Below are 20,335 nucleotides of genomic sequence, written 5' to 3' on the forward strand. Positions count from 1 at the left end.
ATAGACACAGCAAGAAAGAGAATGAGGAGACAGAGGAATATGTTCCAAATGAAGAACAGAACAAAATCAGAGCAAGAGACCTAAGAGAAATAGAGAAATAGAGATGATAAATACGTCTGACAAAGAATTTAAAGTAATGCTCATAAACATACTCACTGGACTTGAGAAGAGTGCAGGCCCTCCATGAGACCCTCCAGAAAAGGACCAATTAGAGATGCTAGACTCACTAAATGGAAATAAAAATAGACCACCCAGAATAAACAGCAAACAAGAGAAAGTAGAAGAATGGATCAGCCACATGGAGGACAGAGTAATGGAAAGTAATCAAGCTGAGCAGATGAGAGGGGAAAAAATATGCTAAATGAGAATAGACCCAGGGAACTCAGCGACACTGTCAAACGTAACAGTTGCATGACAGGGATCCCAGAAGGAGAAGAGCAAAAAAAAAGGAGGCAGATGATTTGTCTGAAGAAATAACAGCTAAAAACTTCCTGAATCTGGAGAATGAAAGAGAAATCTAGGTCCAAGAGGCAGAGAGAGCCCTCAACAAAACCAATCCAAAGAGGTCTGCACCAAGACACAAAGTAAGTAAGATGGCCAAAAGAGAGAATTTTTAAAGCTGCAAGAGAAAGGAAAGCAGTGACATACAAGGGAAACCCCATACTGCTATCATTGGGTTTTATAGCAGAAACTCTGCAGGCCAGAAGGGAGTAGCATGATAAATTCCAACGGCTAAAAGGAAAAAAATCTACAGCTAAGAATACTCTACCCAGGAAGGCTTTCATCTAGGAGAGAGTTAGTTCCCCCAGAAAAACAAAAGTTAAAAGCAAAACCAGCCCTGTCTTGTGCCACAGATGATACCATGGACCTGTCTGTCCCAAATTCATTGTCCAGCCACTCTCCTGCCCAAGTCAGCATGCATGGCCTGCCACCTGCTCAATGTCCAAGTCAGTTTGTGCAAAAAAGTGGGCATAATTTTAACAGCAGAAGGAAGCAACCCAAACAGTGACACTGATTCTCTGGAATATATAATGGATAAAAGGAGTGTGCTAGGCTGAGAACATCTCCAACAAGCCCATCAAAGATACATACAGCATGATTCTGGTTAGTAAAAGAAACTGGGGCGCGTGGGTGGCTCAGTGGGTTAAAGCCTCTGCCTTTGGCTCAGGTCATGATTCCAAAGTCCTGGGATCGAGCCCCACATTGGGCTCTCTGCTCAGCGGGGAGCCTGCTTCCCTTCTCCTCTCTCTCTGCCAGCCTCTCTGCCTTCTTGTGATCTCTGTCAAATAAATAAATAAAATCTTAAAAAAAAAAAAAAACACCTGGGAAAAATAAAGCAAGATGTAATCAGAGACAAACCATAAGAGACTCTTAAGCATAGGAAAAAAACCTGAGGGCTGCTGGAGGGGAGGGGGTGTGGGGATGAGGTGACTGGATGATGGGCATTAAGGGGGGGGGCACTTGATGGAATGAGCACTGGGTGTTCTATGCAACGGATGAATCACTGAACTCTATCTCTGAAACTAATACTACACTATTATGTTAATTAGTTGAATTTTTTTTTAAAGATTTTTTTATTTATTTGACAGAGATCACAAGTAGACAGAGAGGCAGGCAGAGAGAGAGGAAAAGAAGCAGGCTCCCTGCTGAGCAGAGAGCCCAATGGGGGGGCTCCATCCCAGGACCCTGGGATCATGACCTGAGCCGAAGGCAGAAGCCTTAACCCACTGAGCCACCCAGGCGCCCCTAATTAGTTGAATTTAAATAAAAAAGGACCCTACCCAAAAAAGTTGGTATATAATTCATGATAGGATGGGTGATACTGACCAATGTATTTTAATGTACTATGACTATGATGCCAAACTAAACATAACTTTCAACAAAATTTGAACTTTGAAAAGAGATCCCATTATTTTGAAGAATGCTTGGTCTTTAGTATAAATGACATTACACCATTAATTGTATAATGTGATAAATCACAACAACAATCATATTACAATAAGTAAATATATCAAAGTAACATGTACACACTAATTTTTAAAATGTAGTATCAAATTTATTAAAAAACAAACAAAAAACTTAAATGGCTACAGAGAATGATTAAAACTAGAAGTGGATCTTAAAGAACCCCTAATTTGGGACACCTGGGTGGCTCAGTCAGTTAAGCGGCTGCCTTCATCTCAGGTCATGATTCCAGGGTCCTGGGATCGAGTCCCACATCAGGCTCCCAGCTCAGTGGGGAGCCTGCTTCTCCCTTTTCCTGCTGCTCTCCCTGTTTGTGGTCACTCGCTCTTTCTGACAAATAAATAAAATAAAATCTTAAAAAAAAGAAGAAAAAAAAAAGGAACCCCCAGTGAAGTTAGGAACTTAGAGGCACCAAAACTGTGCAAGGAGCAAGGCGGAACAAGAAAATGGATACACAGTATCTATGTGGGATGGGATGTTGGTTCTTTCATGTCTCTTCTGCCATATCATACATATGTAACCAGACCCATCATTTCCCAGCTGTGCAAACTTCCAGTTTCTTAACCCCTCTGAGCATGAATTTCCTCATCTGTAATGAGACAGTAAGAAAATATCTACTTCATAGGATTATCACAAGGATTAAGTAAGTGAATACATGTCAAGGGCATAAAGCAGTATCTAGCACATGGTAAGCATACAAAAAGCATGGTTAAGTCTTGGGATGCCTGGGCGGCTCGGTGGGTTAAGGCCTCTGCCTTGGGTTTGGGTCATGATCCCAGGGGTCCTGGGATAGAGCCCCGAGTCCGGCTTTCTGCTCAGCGGGAACCCTGCTTCCCCTCTTCTCTCTGCCTGCCTCTCTGCCCACTTGTGATCTCTGACAAATGGATAAATAAAATCTTAAAAAAACAAACAAACACAGTAGGTCTTTGATGCTATGTGCTTTCTAATTAATTATAGGATCTATATTGCTTTAAGAGTCACTAATTTATATAAACTCACACAACTTCTTTGGGGAACATGAATGATGGAAAGAGAAAAGCACTTTCATGTTATGAACACAGCTCCATAATATACCTTGACAACATCTTTGCTTAATCTCAAAGCAAGACTAACAATGAGTGTCAGATATAAGTACTAAAGACAGTACAACCAGGGGAAAAAAAGGAAAGGGAGACTGAAAAAAGTATATTTACTAAATTACTGTATTGTAGAGTGGGAAAGGTGCCTTTGAAAGCTTCCCTAAGATGGTGAGTATAATGGCTATACACTGCTTATCCATGAACAAATGAGGAGTTGATTATGAAATGATTAGAAGCAAAACATAAAGGAGAAAACTAAAATGAGAACTAAAACCCAAAAATCCATAAAAATCACCTAAGAAGTGTTATCAGGTATCTTACTGTTTGTGTTGTCTGAAAAGCATTTATTACAATGACAAAACTAGAGATTAATTACATTTTTATTATTGAATTATATTGTAAAGTCTACATCTACAATTTAATCAGGAAGAAATGCTTTGCATTTACATCAAGGACACATTTATTCTAGTGGAATAAAACAGACACAGACAAAAGACCACATACACATTAAAAGGGAAAAAAAAAAGACTACATGTTTTACGTGGTCCTTCTTTTACTATTTTGGACCATAGCTTTCTATTAGAAAACTGATCTTACATACATACAAGTTCAATTTATTTTCCCATATTTTTAAACAATAAACGAAGCTTCTCAGAATTTTTAATCAAAAAGAAAAGATAGAAAACTACGGGAAGTAAAATTTAGAAACAAGGAAAAAGCGTATTGCTATTACTGTACTGCAGAAAAAAGAGTAAAATGTGCCCCCTCTGTGGCTCATCTCAAAGAAACACTTTTACTCAGAGAGGCAAGCATTTCTGATCTAGGAGTAAGTTTCCCACTCTCTCATGGGACCAGAACTACAAAAGTTTCTGATCAATTGCAAAGTAAGTAAAAAATGTCTACAAAACATTTCAAAGTTAAACATCAGAATACAGCTAATGAAATCAAAATTGTGTGCTGGCCTAAATATACATATTAAGCTTTTTTCTTTTTAAAAAGTATTTTTTTTATTTCAGATGATATTTAAAATAACTTATATTTTTAGTGTGCTTTATGGTCAATGACTGTAAAGTTGAAATTCAAATGAGTAAGTTCAAATTTCTGTTTTACTTGATTCTACTAAAATTTCAATTACCTACACCTTTACTTAACCAAGTTATACATGAGGTAAGCTTTAGCTAAAAAATAAATCAACCACAAAGATAAGTTAACCATTTCAAGAGTACACAAAAATCATAATGCCCACTTCATATTGAGTTTATAAATTTATGTATTAACTACTTTGTATCTAAGAAAAGTTTACTGTGTAATTTTAAAGGAAACCCTTTTTGTACTTTTAAATCAAACTCTGTTGGAAAATGTAGGGCAAAGAAAAAAACCTGACAAATTTTTTTTTGGTAACAGAAGGCAATGCAAAAATGAATCAAAATGGAACTTCAGACCACTGTTTTAAAGTTTCTAACTTCTAAACAGACACACACTTATTTATCTAAAAAATATTTTGGTAGCAAATTGGATTGAGAGAACAAATGTTTTGCTGTAAATAAAAAGTACAAGTTTCCAATTACAGCCTTATAGCTAGCTAAACAGTTTCTAAAAACATGTACAGCCAGCTAACAATTCTCTAAAACATGTGTATGTTGCACTAAAGATCCCTGCTAAAATATCAACAGCATTTAAATGGGTCTTACTGAAGTAGGACATTCATGATACTAGAAATCTTTTAAAAAGTGAGTACAATAGGACTACAATAATATTACTATTAATAAAAGTTACAGAAGAGATTATTGCTGTATGTTCCCCCATAAACACATCAAACCTGTGGCAGTTACAAAAAGTACAACCCAAGTTACTCTTTTTCTTACCAAATTTCATGTTTCACATATCTCTAAAGTTTTTATACAGCAGAGAATAATTCTTAAAATCTTTTCTGTAAGAATTTGAAGTATTTAAATGTGTAGCTTCACATTATACTACCATGTTTTGCCCTTCTTGTTTCCCAAATACACAAAAACAATATACATTTTTCTCAAAAGTGAAATAAGATGTCCACATTAAAAAAATAAAGCCTACAAAAAAGTTCCAGAGCTAAAAAAGATTATTCATATGGCACGAAGTGATCTCCTACTAATCCAAAGTCCAAAACATTTAAATGAAGTCCATTTATATATATCCTGTTTGCTTTTCAATGGAATACTACTTTAATTGAGGTGAAATCACATTATTTTTAGTTCTCAAGTCAACAGGTGTACACAATTTTTTTTTATATAGTTATTAGTAAAAATAGGAGACCAAATTGAGTGTGCCAAAGAGATTTCATTCAGATGGATTTTCCAGAGTCATTACGAAGAAAATTAGTGAAGGGATTTCCTTGGTTGGTTTCCATAGCTTGATACACCAAAAACAAAAAAATGGCCACAACAACAAACAGCAAAATTTTTATCCACATGGGAATAGAGCGTCCCTTTTTTGTTTTTTCTGACTTGACATCTGCCAAGGGAACATACTTAGGAATATATTTAGATGAAAAAGATTCCTCCATCCTGAAATCACTGAGTTCTAATGGCCGGCCTGCAGCCCCTTTGATTGGTCTGCGGCAACTAGCACTGTTGGGAGTGAAAACAGGAAGAAAAAAAAATTTAGATAAAAGTCATGATTTAGATGTATAATATAAAATATAAAATGTCATTACCACTCCTAATTTCAAACACATTCTTGAGACAATAGTAGAAAACTGTCACATGTAAATAATGAGGTCAGCCTATTTAAAATCTCTAAACATTTTTCATTTAAAATGCTGGATGCTCACTCTATTAAAAAATAACTTTCAGAACATTGGTAAATATTCACTAAACTTGACTTCTTTTCAGGGCCAATATATTTAGGAGATAGAAGAAAAATAAGGTAGTTTGGTGGTGATTCTTTTAGTCAGGAAACAATTTAGCTCTTACCTAAAGTCTTTTCAATTAGAAAAGGGAAACCTTTAAGGAAAACAAGTATTTCTTCCTTACTATGAAAAATCAGAATTAGATAGTAGGCAAATAATTTGTAATAGTTCAGCTTATCCACGTTAACTTTGAATCTGACTCAACTTTCAAGAATATGAACTAGTGACTTAAGAATTAAACTGCTCTCAAAAGAACAGTTTAATTTTGAGGACATAGGTACAATAAATAACTGTGTGAAGAATTAAAAATTAAAATGCCCATTATATGCTAACCACACTTCAATTAAAAGTAAATAAATAAAAACGCCCTAGCAGAATACACTAATTCTTGTTTTAATGTATCTGAATACCTAATTCCTGTTGGTGTAGATGCTTCAAAGGGAAACATTTCCTTAAGAATATCCCTTTCTATTCTTCTTTCCTCTGTTTTTTCTCCCACCTAATAAGAAACAAACAACCACAAGTTAACATTTAGTGTAAGTGTGCAATTAAAACATAATTTAAAAAGTTTCAGAGAACAGATTGCATTCAAGTCTGCCCCAGCTGCCCTTTCTAAATTCATCATTACCTAAGTATCAATAAACTTCCAAAGCTCTCTTCAAATTTCTTCAATGTGGAGATATGTTAACGTGGTAATGGGGGATTACAACACATTCAACCAAGTTTAAGAAAAACCAAAACCAAAACCAAAACAAACCCCACAAAACTAAAATTCAGTATAGCTAATATGGCAGCATTAAGTTCCCCCACTGGATTTTCCCATGCTTCTCATTAATATTAAGAGTACACTGTTTCTTCTGTTAAGAGTTTTTAATAAAATAAATGATCAAATATGGAGGATATCAAATTAACATAGTCAATTCAATCTTCCTAACTTAAAAAGCCATAAAATGATTTTTTAAACAACCTGATTGTTTTGCTGTTTACCATTAGCCTGGATCAAAACAAACTTTGGTAAAAATTCATTAAAATTATAATGCATCATGCAGTTAGTACTTTAAAGCTTAATTATAAGGAGTTAATCAATTCAAGCATCATACAAAGTCACTTTAAAGTCCCATTATTTGACCTTTCAGTGAAAGATAGTATAGCCTTCCCAACAGCCCAGTAACACTTTCAACCCACATCAATAACAAAGAGAACATATTAGAAGCAGCACATAAATGAATATTCCCTTGAAAAGTAGAACTTAAGAGGCACACAGTAGCAAGCAGATAGTATTAGCTTATTATACTATATTAGTTACTTTTGATTGTCACTAATAAAAGTGTCTTTAAACACACACACACACACACACACACACACACACACACACAAACACACCCCACCCAGTTAAGAAAGCTCTGCTCCCTCCCACTGCAAAAAAACAAATATAAGAAAATCTTCTCTTTAAAAGATCAATGATAGCATCGATCTAAATTTTATGCATTTACTTCAGCTCTTGTCAATGGTTTCTTTGGTGTTCTTCTGGGTATGTCTGAGAATTCAGTGATTGGCAGAATAGGAGCTGCATGCTTGAAATTTCCAGTCACCCTATTGACAACCTGCCAAGATTCAAATTATTCAGACTCAGAATTATCCAAACATAACAAAGACATGTAAAAAGAAAAAAAGATACTCTATTTCTGAACATTCGAGAACTTTCCCTTAATAAAAATTTAGGCAAAAGAACCTAGAAATGAACATATTCAGTGCTTCTCATATGAAGCCTTAGCACTCTAGATATTTTAGCAAAAAAGTTTCCTTATAATACTTAGAGATAAGATTCTTGTACAAATTTATATATGTATATATCGTGGCTATACTAAAAAATTCTAAAAATCAGAATTATATGGGAAAATGAGTTTAAAAATATAATTGTTTAAAACACAAGTTTGAGATTTGCTGAAATTTACCACCTCCCCAATTCTAATTAAAGGGTAATTTACAAAGAATACCACTTGTATAGTTTATGAAACATATTTACTAAGGTTTCGTTGCTTGAAGCCATTATAGTTTCAGCTATGGGAGTACTCTCTGAAATTATTGCACCATCTATACGAAAATGTTCTGAAGTTTCCACCTGTTAGTTTGAAAACAAAACAAAAACAATAAATATAAAATAATCACTAAAACCCTACCGATCTGAAAACCCAATTCTAAGCAATAAGCCTTGCATCACCCTTTTTCTTGGAGTTCTTCTCGACCCTCTTGTGGATTCCCTAGTTAATGCCTGCAGAGGTCCGCCTTTTGAAGATCCACTTGTCCATTCAGTCTCAGTTATTCCAGCTTGAGAATAGCTCTATTCAAGCATCGACACATTAAAAAAGTCAGATTCTAACATCAAACACCTTAATAATGGCCATTAGCTAGTGCACTGAGAAGTCATAAAAAATCTCTAAATGCCATCTTTTGCAAACAATGCAATGCCTTCAAAATATTTCTAAAATGTATTGACTGAACCAATATGCAGGCATCGGAAGACACTTAGACTATGGTAAAACACATAGGAGCTCACAAATTGTAATAAAAGCAAGAAGAAAAAAAAGCACTTAAGTTATCACCAGCTCCTTTTGTGACTTGCTATTTGGCTCTTGTATCACAACTGCATCTCTTTGGCTGTCTAAACAAAAAGCAGGCTGATCATGACTTATAAGAAAGTCATTTATTGTAACAAGGCAGTTTCCTTTAAAAACAAAATAAAATTTTATAATTGTTAGCACAAATTAAACATTATCCTTTCCAAGTAGGATTATTTAAATAGGTTCAGTTTAAATTATAATCTACACACAGCTATCTGAACTTAAAAGTTCCCAGATGTCACTGACAACATTGAGCAACAAAACTGACAACAAAATCTGGTGGTCACCTCTTTCACAAACTGGCAAGCCTGTAACATCAATGCCAAACCCAAGTGATTACCCACTTCTCACTACAGAAAGAGAGCGTTAGTGATGGGTCACTGGTATCTTCCAGTTCCAGACTCCTATCTCCCTGAGAAGGGAACTGATTTTTCTTCACTTAAAAAATAATTTAGTAGTCCTTACATAATAGCTTAAAAACCACTAGACTAATACTTCTCAAACTATAATATACATATTAATCATGTGGAGCTTTTGTTAAAATGTAGATTCTGATTCAGCAGCTCTGGGGTATGGCCTGAGATTCTGCATTCCAAGTAGCAATTTATTCAACTTTGAAGCCACTATTACCAAAGAAATTAACCAGAGATCATCCACCAATGATCAGTATTGTACTAGAGTGTGCGTATATTGTCGCTTCTGCTCTCAAGCTAGTATTTTATCTAAGTAATTGATTTTTTATATTCAAGTGAGTGCCTATTAATTTTTTTTTAAAGATTTTATTTATTTATTTGACAGAGAGAGATCACAAGTAGGCAGAGAGGCAGGCAGAGAGAGAGGAGGAAGCAGGCTCCCTGCCGAGCAGAGAGCCCGATGAGGGACTTGATCCCAGGACCCTGAGATCATGGCAGCGGCTTAACCCACTGAGCCACCCAGGTGCCCATTTTTTTTTTTTTTAAAGATTTTGAGTGCCTATTAATTTTAAAGACAGATGTATTTCACTCTTATCCTGGGACAAGAACGCTTATCCAGTAAGAATGCTTATTTCATGGCAACATTACTACCAGAACAAGTTACAAACATAGTTTCATTCCTAATTTTGTATTTCTTTATATTTGGGATTTAACGTGTAAGAGTTTCTCTTTAACTCACAGTTGGAAACTCTGGGTTCCTTTTCCTGCTATCCATTAGGAAATATCTGCTGCACACAAATCTAAGGACAAATCTGTTAAATTATATAGGAACAATAAATAGTTTTAATCAGAGGTTCTCAATCTGGCAGCACAATTATCAACTGGGAGCTTCTGAGAAATATCAAATGCCCCAAACCCTACTTTGGTCCAATTAAGTCAGAATCTCTTCTAGAGGGGCCTTGGGAATAGTTAATTTTTATAACTCCTGAGGGAATTCTAATGTGCAGCCAGCATTGAGAACACCTGGTTTAAGATCCTGTAACTGAATTGTGATGCATCTCAAAGTCAAGTATCTTCTTAAAACTACATTCAATTCTGTTTCCTCTTTCATAGTCAATTGCTCAGTGCCAGTAAAATTAATTAAAAGCACTATTTTAAAAATATTCTGGTTTGACAGCCTATCTGGTATTATTAGTAGATACTAAGTATTTTGAAACTCTTCAAAGAATTAAAAACTACATTTAAAAAAAAAAATTTATTTGACACAGAGAGAGAGGTCACAAGCAGGCAGAGAGGCAGGCAGAGAGAGAGGAGGAAGCATGTTCCCTGCTGAGCAGGGAACCGGATATAGGGCTTGATCCCAGGACTCTGGGATCATGACCTGAGCCGAAGGCAGAGGCTTAACCCACTGAGCCACCCAGGTGCCCCAAGATTTTGTTTATTTGAAAGAGGGGACGGGGGGGGGGGGAGCGCGAGGGAGCTCGCACAAGTCAGGGAAAGGGGCGAAGGGAGAGGGAGATACAGACTCCCCACTGAGGAAGACCCTGATATCATGACCTGAGCTGAAGACAGACACCCAAATGACTGAGCCACCAAGGCACCCCTAAAAACTACATTTTTTTTTATTAAATGATTTTTTTATTTATTTGAGAGAGTGAGCGAAAGCAAGAGAGCACAAGCAGGGGGAGTGGCAGAGGGAAGGGGAAAAATAGGCCCCCTACCGAGTGGGGAGCCCAATGAGGGGTTGATCCCAGGACTCTGGAATCAGAGTCACCCAGGCACCCCTATTTCTTGAAAGGGCCAATAAAACTGATAATATATAAAGACCAGATATTTTATTTTTGTCCATGAAGGTGGGGATGAGGGGAAGTATCCACTTCCTTAAAATTGGGTTTTCTACCAAATTCCACGATTTTCCATGTTATATTTTGAACAGAAATGAGCTCTTCACCAAAAATTTTACCAACATCTACTGAAACTATTATGGTTGATAAAAAAATAACATGTTTATATTTATATTACTCATCTTTGACATTAAAATCAAGTTCCATTTAAAGATTCTTTTATTTTCTTCTATGGAAGGAAACACAAGAAATACATTGGTTGCCTGTGGGAATACCAAGGAAGGGGTGGGGAAAGCAACTTTTTACTATAAATCATTTATATTTCCTTTTGTCTAAGTTTATTGAAGTCTTTGGTTGAGGACTGTCAACTAGTTTTATTAATTCTTTCACTATTATTATCTATTTAGAATTAATCACCTTCATAGAAAACTAATTGACACCTCTTCACACACCAGAAAAGATATTCTGAAGATTTTTTTCTACCAGAGTCCACTACAAACAAGTGAAAATTACTGACTGAAAAGAAATTCATTGCTATGTAAAATTAGTTCATGTGATGCTATATACTCTGTATCAAAAACTAACTACAGCAAGATGTTCTGCAGCAACTCCTCTTAATTTATCAGGAAACCAAGAGGAGAAAGAAACAAAAACCTCACATTGCCTTTCAATAGGCAAAAAGGACAGTAGGCAGTTGAGGCACAAGAGAATGCAGGAGCTGGGCTATTAAAAGGTAGCTATAGATCTGTCAGTAAAAATATAAGCTCTGAACAAAATGTTCACATAAAACTAAGTTATAAAAAGAAACAGTATAATTAAAAGCCACTTTACTCTGAGGAACTACCAGTTTAGTAATGTGGTTAACTCATATTAATTTTTTTCTCTGAACAGTGTCCTATCCCTCCATTAGAGAAAGGTACAGTCATACATTGCTGGTAGGAATGCAAAATGCTTCAACTCTTATGCAGGGGATTTGTATAGCATCTAGCAAAATTACCCAGTAATTTCAATTCTAGATTTCCTCAAGATAAATTGGCTAAAATATGAAAAGATACATGCAAACCGTTGTTCATCAATTCATCTTTGCATTACCTAAACAGTATAACTGAAAATAATCCAAATACCCACTAGAAGGAAAACAGCTGAATAAAATACAGTACATCCATAAAATGCAAGGACATTCAGTGGTACAGAGCAATGAGGAAGATGGCTAGACTGTATTCTGATACAGAGTGACCTCCATGTTTAGATTACCAGAAAGGTAGAAATGTGCAAAGTTTATTGCCTTTTATGTAAGGAGGGAAGCAAAAATAAGTGTATAAATCTATGTATTTACTTATTGTTTTCAAAAAGAAATTAAGCCCAACATAACAGCAAGTTGCCTATAAATGGAAGGAACAAAGAAAAAAGCCAAATTTCTGACTCCATCTTATTTTGCCTAAATAAAACTATATATTCAATATTTGAAAAGTTATGAAAGAAAATTCACTCAAGTGATTTGAAGCACAGTATTTTGATTTTATGCTCAAAAGACAAAAACTGCAACCCCGCCCCCCACTGTCAAAACTGCCATTTAGCAGCCTTATGATCAAGAGCACTGTATTATGTTGAAACAACTATATAGTGGTAACTACATAAATCACATTATTTTAAGAACCAATACACTCAGCATTAAGAGATATAGGCAGAACACCCAGAAGTTAGATAGCTTGCATTCATAAATTTGATGAACTCATGATTTATTTTCTCTTTCTAAAAAATAAGTACTCCTAGCTCTACCAGTAAAAATGCCTAGAAGCAATGACAACCCAGCAGAAATGACCAGCCTACCATGCAGATTGTAGGTAGCCTCCAAATAATATTTGCAATGAAAAGAATTAGGGTTCTTTGGGAAAAGGGCTGATTTGGTAAAAGGCAGGCACCATACATGAGCCTGGGACATCTTACTTTGGCAGAAAACAAGAAACTATCAAAGACAAACAGGGTCAATAAAATGACACAGGAACCAACACAGAACAAGAGGAACCTAATGGCTAAAGATGGCACAGTTTGAACATGGAAAAAGAATGATGAGGATAACTGGTCATAAATGAAATAGATAAAAACCATACTAGTTAAAAAAGATTTTATTGATCACCTTCCAAAGTGACTAGGCTTTAATTTGAAAGCTGGCAAATTATGCTGGCTCTCCTGTGTGAATTTTATTTGAAGATAACTATGCAGGTCATGAGGGAAAAGTTCTCTTTAAAAGAATTCCAGTTACAGATGTAATGGAGTAAGAGAATGAGAAAAATCATTACCTTACAACCAAAATAGTAGATGTAGGCAATAATCATAAATGACAGTCATAACCATTAAATGAAAGGGTGATATGGGACTTTAAAATGGATGGATGGATCATGCTTTCAACACCTGAACCTACTAACTTGGTGTCATTTGCCTCATGAAATGATGCAATATAAAAACCAGAACACCATTTATGAAGTATTTGTGCCAAAGAAACTGAACCTGAATCTAACCAATTCTCTAGATCTATGCTGTTCAACATGGTAACTACATGGTAACTACTAGCCATATGTAGCTAATTAAATTTAAGTAACATTAAAGTTATAGTTTCTATACCACACAAGCCACATTCCAAGTATTCAATAGCCACATGCTACCACAATGGACAGCAGATACAAAGAACACTTCTATCATCACAGAAAGGTCTGCTAACTACACAGCTCTACTATAGGTCTAACTCCAGTCTGCATGCGAAAGCACAGTTATAGAATAAGAGATTAAATGACACTTGAAGAAGCAATCCTCCAAATCCAGAATGTGGGAAATTTTGGAGAGAACTGACCTGGTCTCTTCACCAAATTAATAGAGGGGAAACTTGCAGTGGAGACAGCTATAGACTTACGAGATAAAAACAAAACAAAACAAATACCAAACAGTATGTGTAGCTTACTTGGATCCTGATTTGAGTAATTTAATCATAAGAGATATTTCTGAAACTGGAGAAATTTGAATAGATTACACATGAAAGAATTATTAATTTTATTAGGTGTGATAGTGGCATTGTTGTTATATGTATGAATGAAACAGCTATCTTTTTGAGATATACACTGAAATACTGACATTTTAATGTGTGAAATGATGTCAGAGATTCACTTTAATATATTCCAGCAAAAAAAGCAAAACAGCAATACCAAAAGTAATTTAAAAAGCTGGAAGGTAGAGGTGAAAATGAAATAAGACCAGTAAAATGTTGAAACTTGTGAGGCTCTGAGACTAGGGGGTCACTGAACTCTTCCCTCCAATTTTCTTGATGTTTTTAAATTTTGTGAGGGCCATAATCATCTCCTAAATCTATTTACCCTGTCCTTCAGTTTGGATTCCCCAACTCAATTACACCATCTATAATACCATCCTTCATCCTGGCTTTTAACCTATTATCTGATCAGTCCAGCATTCTTGATGGCACTATACCCTCCCGCCTTCATACTGTGGACTAAAATTCTCCATACTTGTCTATTTCATCGTCCTTCACTAGATTTTCTTAGTTTCTCTTGCTTTATTATTTCCTTATTCTTCAGCATGACCCTGGAGCTCTTCCCTACTAAATAAAAGGGCAATATCTTTATTCCAGTATTTGGTTCTATATTAAACAAAATCTTCCACTGAGTGCTCTATACATTCTCCACAATCACCAAGATTATTTCTAACAAAGAATTCTGAAATTCAACTTATCAAGTCATCAAACCCAGTTAGACATGGCTTAAGAAATCAAGAACTTACTCTAAGGATGCGTGGCTTTAAAATGACAAAGAGAAGATGGAACAGATAAATAACCAACTAGACAAATCTTTCAAGCTAGACAAAATAAGGGTAAGGAAAATCACTCCTGGGATAGCTATCTTGTAAAGGTCAGCCAAATCAATGCTAGATTAGTCAATAATTTGTTCTCTGTAAATTAGTTCATTTATACCTGTGTTTATTAGTTCTCACTTAGTTTCCTACATTTTCCTTTTGAAAAACTGTATCTTGCCTCACCTACAATGAAAAAGATAAATTTTCACCTCAGATAAGGAAAGAAAAGTGTGGTCTTAGGAACAGACTAGCTTCAGAGTTGAGGGAAAAGTCACAGAAGACAAGCAAAAGTAAAAGCAAAGTTAGAAACCTAAAGATTACATATAAAATCCTTCCTTTCCTTTAAAAAAAAAATGCTTAGGCATTTATTTCCACCTTTTAAAATATTTCCCTTAAAAGGCAGTATATGACTGGCCTTGAACCATGCTCAGCACAAAATCAAACACAAATGAGACATTTATTAAACACTTGCTTTTGCAGTAAGCACAGGCTACACTACTGACAAAAAACATGAAGTTTAGATTTCTAATGCCATTTAATGAACAATGGAATGAACACTTCATTGAGTGCGCTGGAGTTTATTTAACCAAAGGCTAGGACACAAGCAAATTAGTGTTGTCAGATTACTTATACCTGAACACAGTGATCATAAAACTAAAGATACCTGATTGTGTTCAACTCTTCTTTGCTTGAGTGTTACTGGAGTCTTTGCTCTGCCCTTTAGTGGTTCTCTCTTCTCAAGCTTGAGCTCTATTTTAGAGTCTGGAAATAATATCGGAGAAACATTACTCTCTGAAATATACAATAAATTACAATGTCATCCTAACATTATTCTGGAAACTTGGTTTTAGGCATTCTAAAACCTATTGGTTATTACCTCAACAGACCATGACTATTCAACTGCAATATGTCTTTAAAAACTTTACTTTTCCATTATTTTATTCCAGTTTTGTTCATCTCCCCTACTCCATCTGTTCACTGCTTCTTCCTATTCTTCCCTTTTTCTGGGACTAATAGCCTAAAACATAAAGTGAATTCAAACTGCCCATGGAGGCTTTCCACAAAAAAACTACTTGGATAAAGGAAGAGGCTATTAAAATACACAGTTGCTAATATTCTTTTGTTCATACAGTGCATTACTACTATATAAACAAGGGTTAGTCATTAAAATTTGAAATACGGAAGAAAAAAGCTATAGGAACTTTAAGACTGAAAACACTGTATGGTATTAAGCCTCTAAAAAAAGTAATTGCAATGACTTTGATACTTCAGTGTAGTTTAAAAGTCCTCACTTCTGTTTTGATGTGATTATAAAATCTGGGTACAACTAAGGAGGTAATAAAGAATCCTGATCACAGAAAGTAATACTCACAGGTCACTCCATAATAAAAGTAACATTTATTTGAAGAGAAGCCAGTGCATATATATTAATTAGCATTTCACCATAATGCTAAACAACTCAAATATATCTTTTTATAGTCTTCAATATTCTGTTCTCCTAGCCTTCATTTTTATCACCATTTGAAGAACTAGTTGGGTTTTTTTTTTCTTTAATGTCTAAACCCAACATGGGGCTTGAATTCATGACCCCAAGAGTCCTATGTTCTATCGACTGAGCCTGCCATGCGCCCCTGAAGAGCTAGATTTTTAAAGACTTATAAAAGTTTCAGTTAAGTCCCACATTTTTGTCATCATTTATCATAGTATAGCAAAATTAATGTCTGTTGTGACTACTAAAACTTGTATTATCAAAAATTTAAGTTAGAGTACTTTCCTACCAAAGATAGAAATAGAGTTAATTCTTAAAAAGCTTAGCTTTTCATGAACTTGGTGCGCTGGTGCTAAAAAGTAGTCAGGACAGTTAGGTTTTACTATCTAGTCTAGTACTAGTCAGTCCAGAGTCTACTTGCAATTTTCTCCCAACTAGTAATTTTTACTATGTTAGTTCAAATAGTTCAATTTTACTTAGGATTAATGTATCAGCCCCACCCTCACCTCCCCAAATGTCTATTAATCTATCTATTGATATATTTAAGTTTGTGACAACCTTTAGCATTATAAACCTTATGTTTTATTAATTGAAAATCTAAGAATGAGAAATCACAAAGCAAAGAACCCAATGGTAATTGAGCAGAAACTGATTAAACAAATAAAGTATCTGGTTATAGATTAATTCCTTTCAAATTTAAATTCCAACAGCCAATAAAAACATGGTCTTTAACAGAAGAAAAACCACACAAGAATAAGTAGAGTATTTTAAACTATACCATTGGAATCTCAAGCAAGTTTCAATGAAGAAATGGAAAGGAAACGTTCAAGAACAAATACCTAACTTGTTGCAACTCCAAGAATAAAACACACATACAACATGTTTCTGGAGACCACACGAAACTGTTCAAATTATAACTTTATTGAATTTGCAGAAGCATTCTACAGTAATACATTAGAAAAAGTCACATAGCACTTAGTAGGTACATGTATACATGTACATTCCAGAAGACAAATGACAAAATTACTCCCAGGAAGATGCAAAGATGGACATGTATAGTAAAAATATAATAATTGCCAGGAGTACCAAAGGGACTGAACTTTGCTGATACTTAACACTACTATTTTCCATAAAAATACAAAGAAATTTGATTATTAAATGTTTCTATAGTTAGACTCATCTTACAATCATAGAAATGAAAACACAATATACTGCTTTATACAAAGGAATATAGTGTTTCTTAGGAATTTTTTAAAAATAGCTTAAATCTGCTTTTAGAATTTAGATTAAATCTAACCATCCATGAACCACAACATAACCTGAAATTATTTAAAAAAAAAAAAAAAAAAGCCCCACTTTTCCAGTGTCTAGTTCATCTGACACACTACAGTGATAGTTAGAATGCACCATTCCACAATTACATGGTTTAAAGCAGTTATTTTGTAAGGTGTGGTCCATGAACTGTGTGATACCAGTCCTTGAAGAAATGAGACACTTGCACCAGAATGTAAACTGGCACACTGTTCTATCAATAAAAATTTCCCACAAAAATAAGCACTGTCATTCATCTAAAAAGTGTCTCTAGATTCAAATTCTGGTGCATATTTATCTGTGGATCAGTAACTGTCTATAGTATGGCACTTTGAATTTCATTGATCTAGAATATTATGAAGGAATACAGAAGGAAAAACAAACAAAAGTGAGAATAAAAGAAAAAAATTGTAGACAAGTTCCAGAAAGTGAAAAAATATATAGTAATATTTAAATCAGTGAAGACTCCACTTATATTCTAGCTATTAGCGTTTTCTTAGTCTTGGAGAATTGTAAAATCTTAGTAGGAAAGAATGAACTGTATGAGGCAAAAATGTGACCCAGAAATCTTTAAATTGTTTCTATCAGGCTTTTTCTATCTGTGCAACTGAAAAAATATAGGCAGTTCTATGTAGGCAAATAGTTTGATACTATAACTTGATGGGCAGAAGCTTCACTTCGAAAATAGCCCAATCTGGAGTCTAAAAAGATCTTCAAAATCTTGGCATAAAAGCACTTGAAATTCTTAGGGAAGCTGCTAAGTTCCCCGTATCTAAGATCAAATAAGTATTTTTATTCTTAACTTTATTAGCGTTTATTTCCACGCTTTTTAGTTACTTTACACACTTCTCCTCCAAATAATGTTCCACCTTTAAAGGGAGTAACCACCAGCTTATTCTTCGAAGCTGGATTAATTTTACAATCCTTCAGCCAGAGATAGCGGCGACCTAAAGTGGAAGATCCCATGCTATGGGCAGCCATCTTTACTTCATCAAATGCAGCTTCACAAAGAAATGAGGCTGTATCATATGTTTTGCTCAGAATCCCAAGTGCCTGGTGCAAATGACTAGGATCTGAGCTAAGAATTTGTGCAGCCTGACTAATGTCTGCCTGTAGAGCCCTAACTACAAAGGCAGTATGGGTTGCAATCTGCAATGCTGATGCTGCAGCTTCATATGTTCTACAAAGTACTAAGTCTAACTGTTTATCACAAGAGTCCGTGGAAGCTGCCTGAATACCTACTGGTGGAGTGGCTTCAGAAATAAACTCCAGTATTTCATCATCTACTTTTGGAACTGATAATATCTGTGTTGCCTCTCTGGAGGAAATTGGATACTTGCATGCCAATGAAGGCAGTTGTTTGTCAATTTGCTGCCACTCCTCTTCAATTACCTTTAAAATAGATTCATGGAAGGGAAAAGATAGTTCTGGGGCATCTGTATTCTCATGTTGTGACTGCTTAGACACTTCTATGCCTAAGGTAGTGAGTGAGTGAGAGACAACAGTTTTGGCAAAAGATGACATCAGTTCAGATCCAGGTGTATTTTGAAATGTCACAAAGGAACCTGAATCCTTTTCCTCTACTGACTTTTCACTGAGCCGAGGGAATTTTCGTGGAGGAGACAGGGACTCAGTGTCTTGATAATTAGATCGATCAATTCTCTTCCATCTGTTTTCTACATCCAGTGGGGCTGTAGAGTTTGAAGTCCCAGGTAAACTACCTACCCCACCCTGGACCAACAAAGAATTGACATAATCTCTGATTGCCTGAGCAAGTGGTGGAGAAATTACTTGTGATCTCTCAGACTCTTCTAGTGCTTTCCTTTCACTGGAGAGAACTGACTGATCTGAAACACGGGACCTCTCAGTACACAATGGTTGAATTCCACTTTTCTCTCCATGGTAAATGTTTTCTACTATATCTTTATAGCAAGTAGTGGTGGTTTCTTTAATCAGTGAAGGAGAAGCTGCAGCAGAGACCAACATGGCAGCGAGTTCATGCTGAGAAGATGCCGAAGAACTTTTCTCTAAACATCTATCATGGCTAGACTTGGAGGAAGTAAACAAATTCCCTCCAGAGGCTAAATTCTGCAATTGTTCCCTGCCAGGCAAGGTTGTGGCAATAAGAGGTTCCCTAGGTGGGTCTCCCTTAGAAGTATGAACTTTCTTAGCTGCCTGTAGTTCAGTCCTGCCCAAAGGAGGACGGGTGGAAATTTCAGGAAAAGAAATACCCTGAAAAAATCCACCAGAGGGAGTAGTTGGAAGTTCAGAAAAAGGAACAAAATCCCTAGTGGACTTCACTTTCTTGTGTTCTTTCTTCTTTCCTGTAGAGGCAAAAGAGGCAGGAAGTTTAAGCATTACTTGTGTTCAAGCTAATTTTATTCTTTGCCTCCTTGCTAACATAGTGCTGTTGAAGGAAAAGACTATATTTCATATTCTGAACAACCAATCAACACACTGTGCCCTGGCAGGCAGTGCTTATGAAGATATAAGTAATTTGAATCAAATTAAATAATCATGAAACTGACAAACAAGTTATATGAAATTAAAAAATTAAAAAGTATCAAGTTGTTCTTATTATAGAAAGGTCATTAATTTCACATACTATTTTCAAAAAATACTTAAATATTATGGTCAAATTTTCCTATAACAGTCCACTAAAAATACGTCAAAATATTTGCTTCATAGGTGCCCTGAAATCACATTATCTAGCAAAACTATAAATTTAAATATCAACAGAGAACAGAATATATGCCATATTATAAATACTACCACTATATACTAATTATAATAAACTGGACACATATGTAATCTATCAGTAGGATGAGATCTCAAAAGCAAGTGAAAAGATTTGGCATGCTATTTATA

General features: G+C 35.3%; 1 protein-coding gene across 5 annotated transcripts in view; it reads right to left on the bottom strand.

The window, feature by feature from the left end:
• Positions 1-3,406: 3,406 nt before the first annotated feature.
• The window catches only part of TMPO (thymopoietin), a 29,542-nt gene continuing 12,613 nt past the window's right edge, over positions 3,407-20,335 (bottom strand). Inside the window, exons 4-9 of one of the 5 annotated variants that reach the window (XM_059402301.1) lie at positions 15,332-15,429; positions 8,153-8,272; positions 7,958-8,053; positions 7,425-7,535; positions 6,342-6,430; positions 3,407-5,650 (exon numbers count right to left, since the gene is read on the bottom strand). In XM_059402301.1, coding sequence (XP_059258284.1) covers positions 5,365-5,650; positions 6,342-6,430; positions 7,425-7,535; positions 7,958-8,053; positions 8,153-8,272; positions 15,332-15,429 — 800 coding nt within the window. In that variant the 3' untranslated portion in view covers positions 3,407-5,364. Of the gene's footprint in view, positions 5,651-6,341; positions 6,431-7,424; positions 7,536-7,957; positions 8,054-8,152; positions 8,273-15,331; positions 15,430-17,055; positions 19,792-20,335 lie in introns of those variants that run through there. The other 4 variants (XM_059402302.1, XM_059402303.1, XM_059402305.1 and 1 more) reach the window with 4 other exon arrangements.

This window comes from Mustela nigripes, chromosome 6, assembly GCF_022355385.1.
Source record: "Mustela nigripes isolate SB6536 chromosome 6, MUSNIG.SB6536, whole genome shotgun sequence".
NCBI lineage: Eukaryota > Metazoa > Chordata > Mammalia > Carnivora > Mustelidae > Mustela > Mustela nigripes.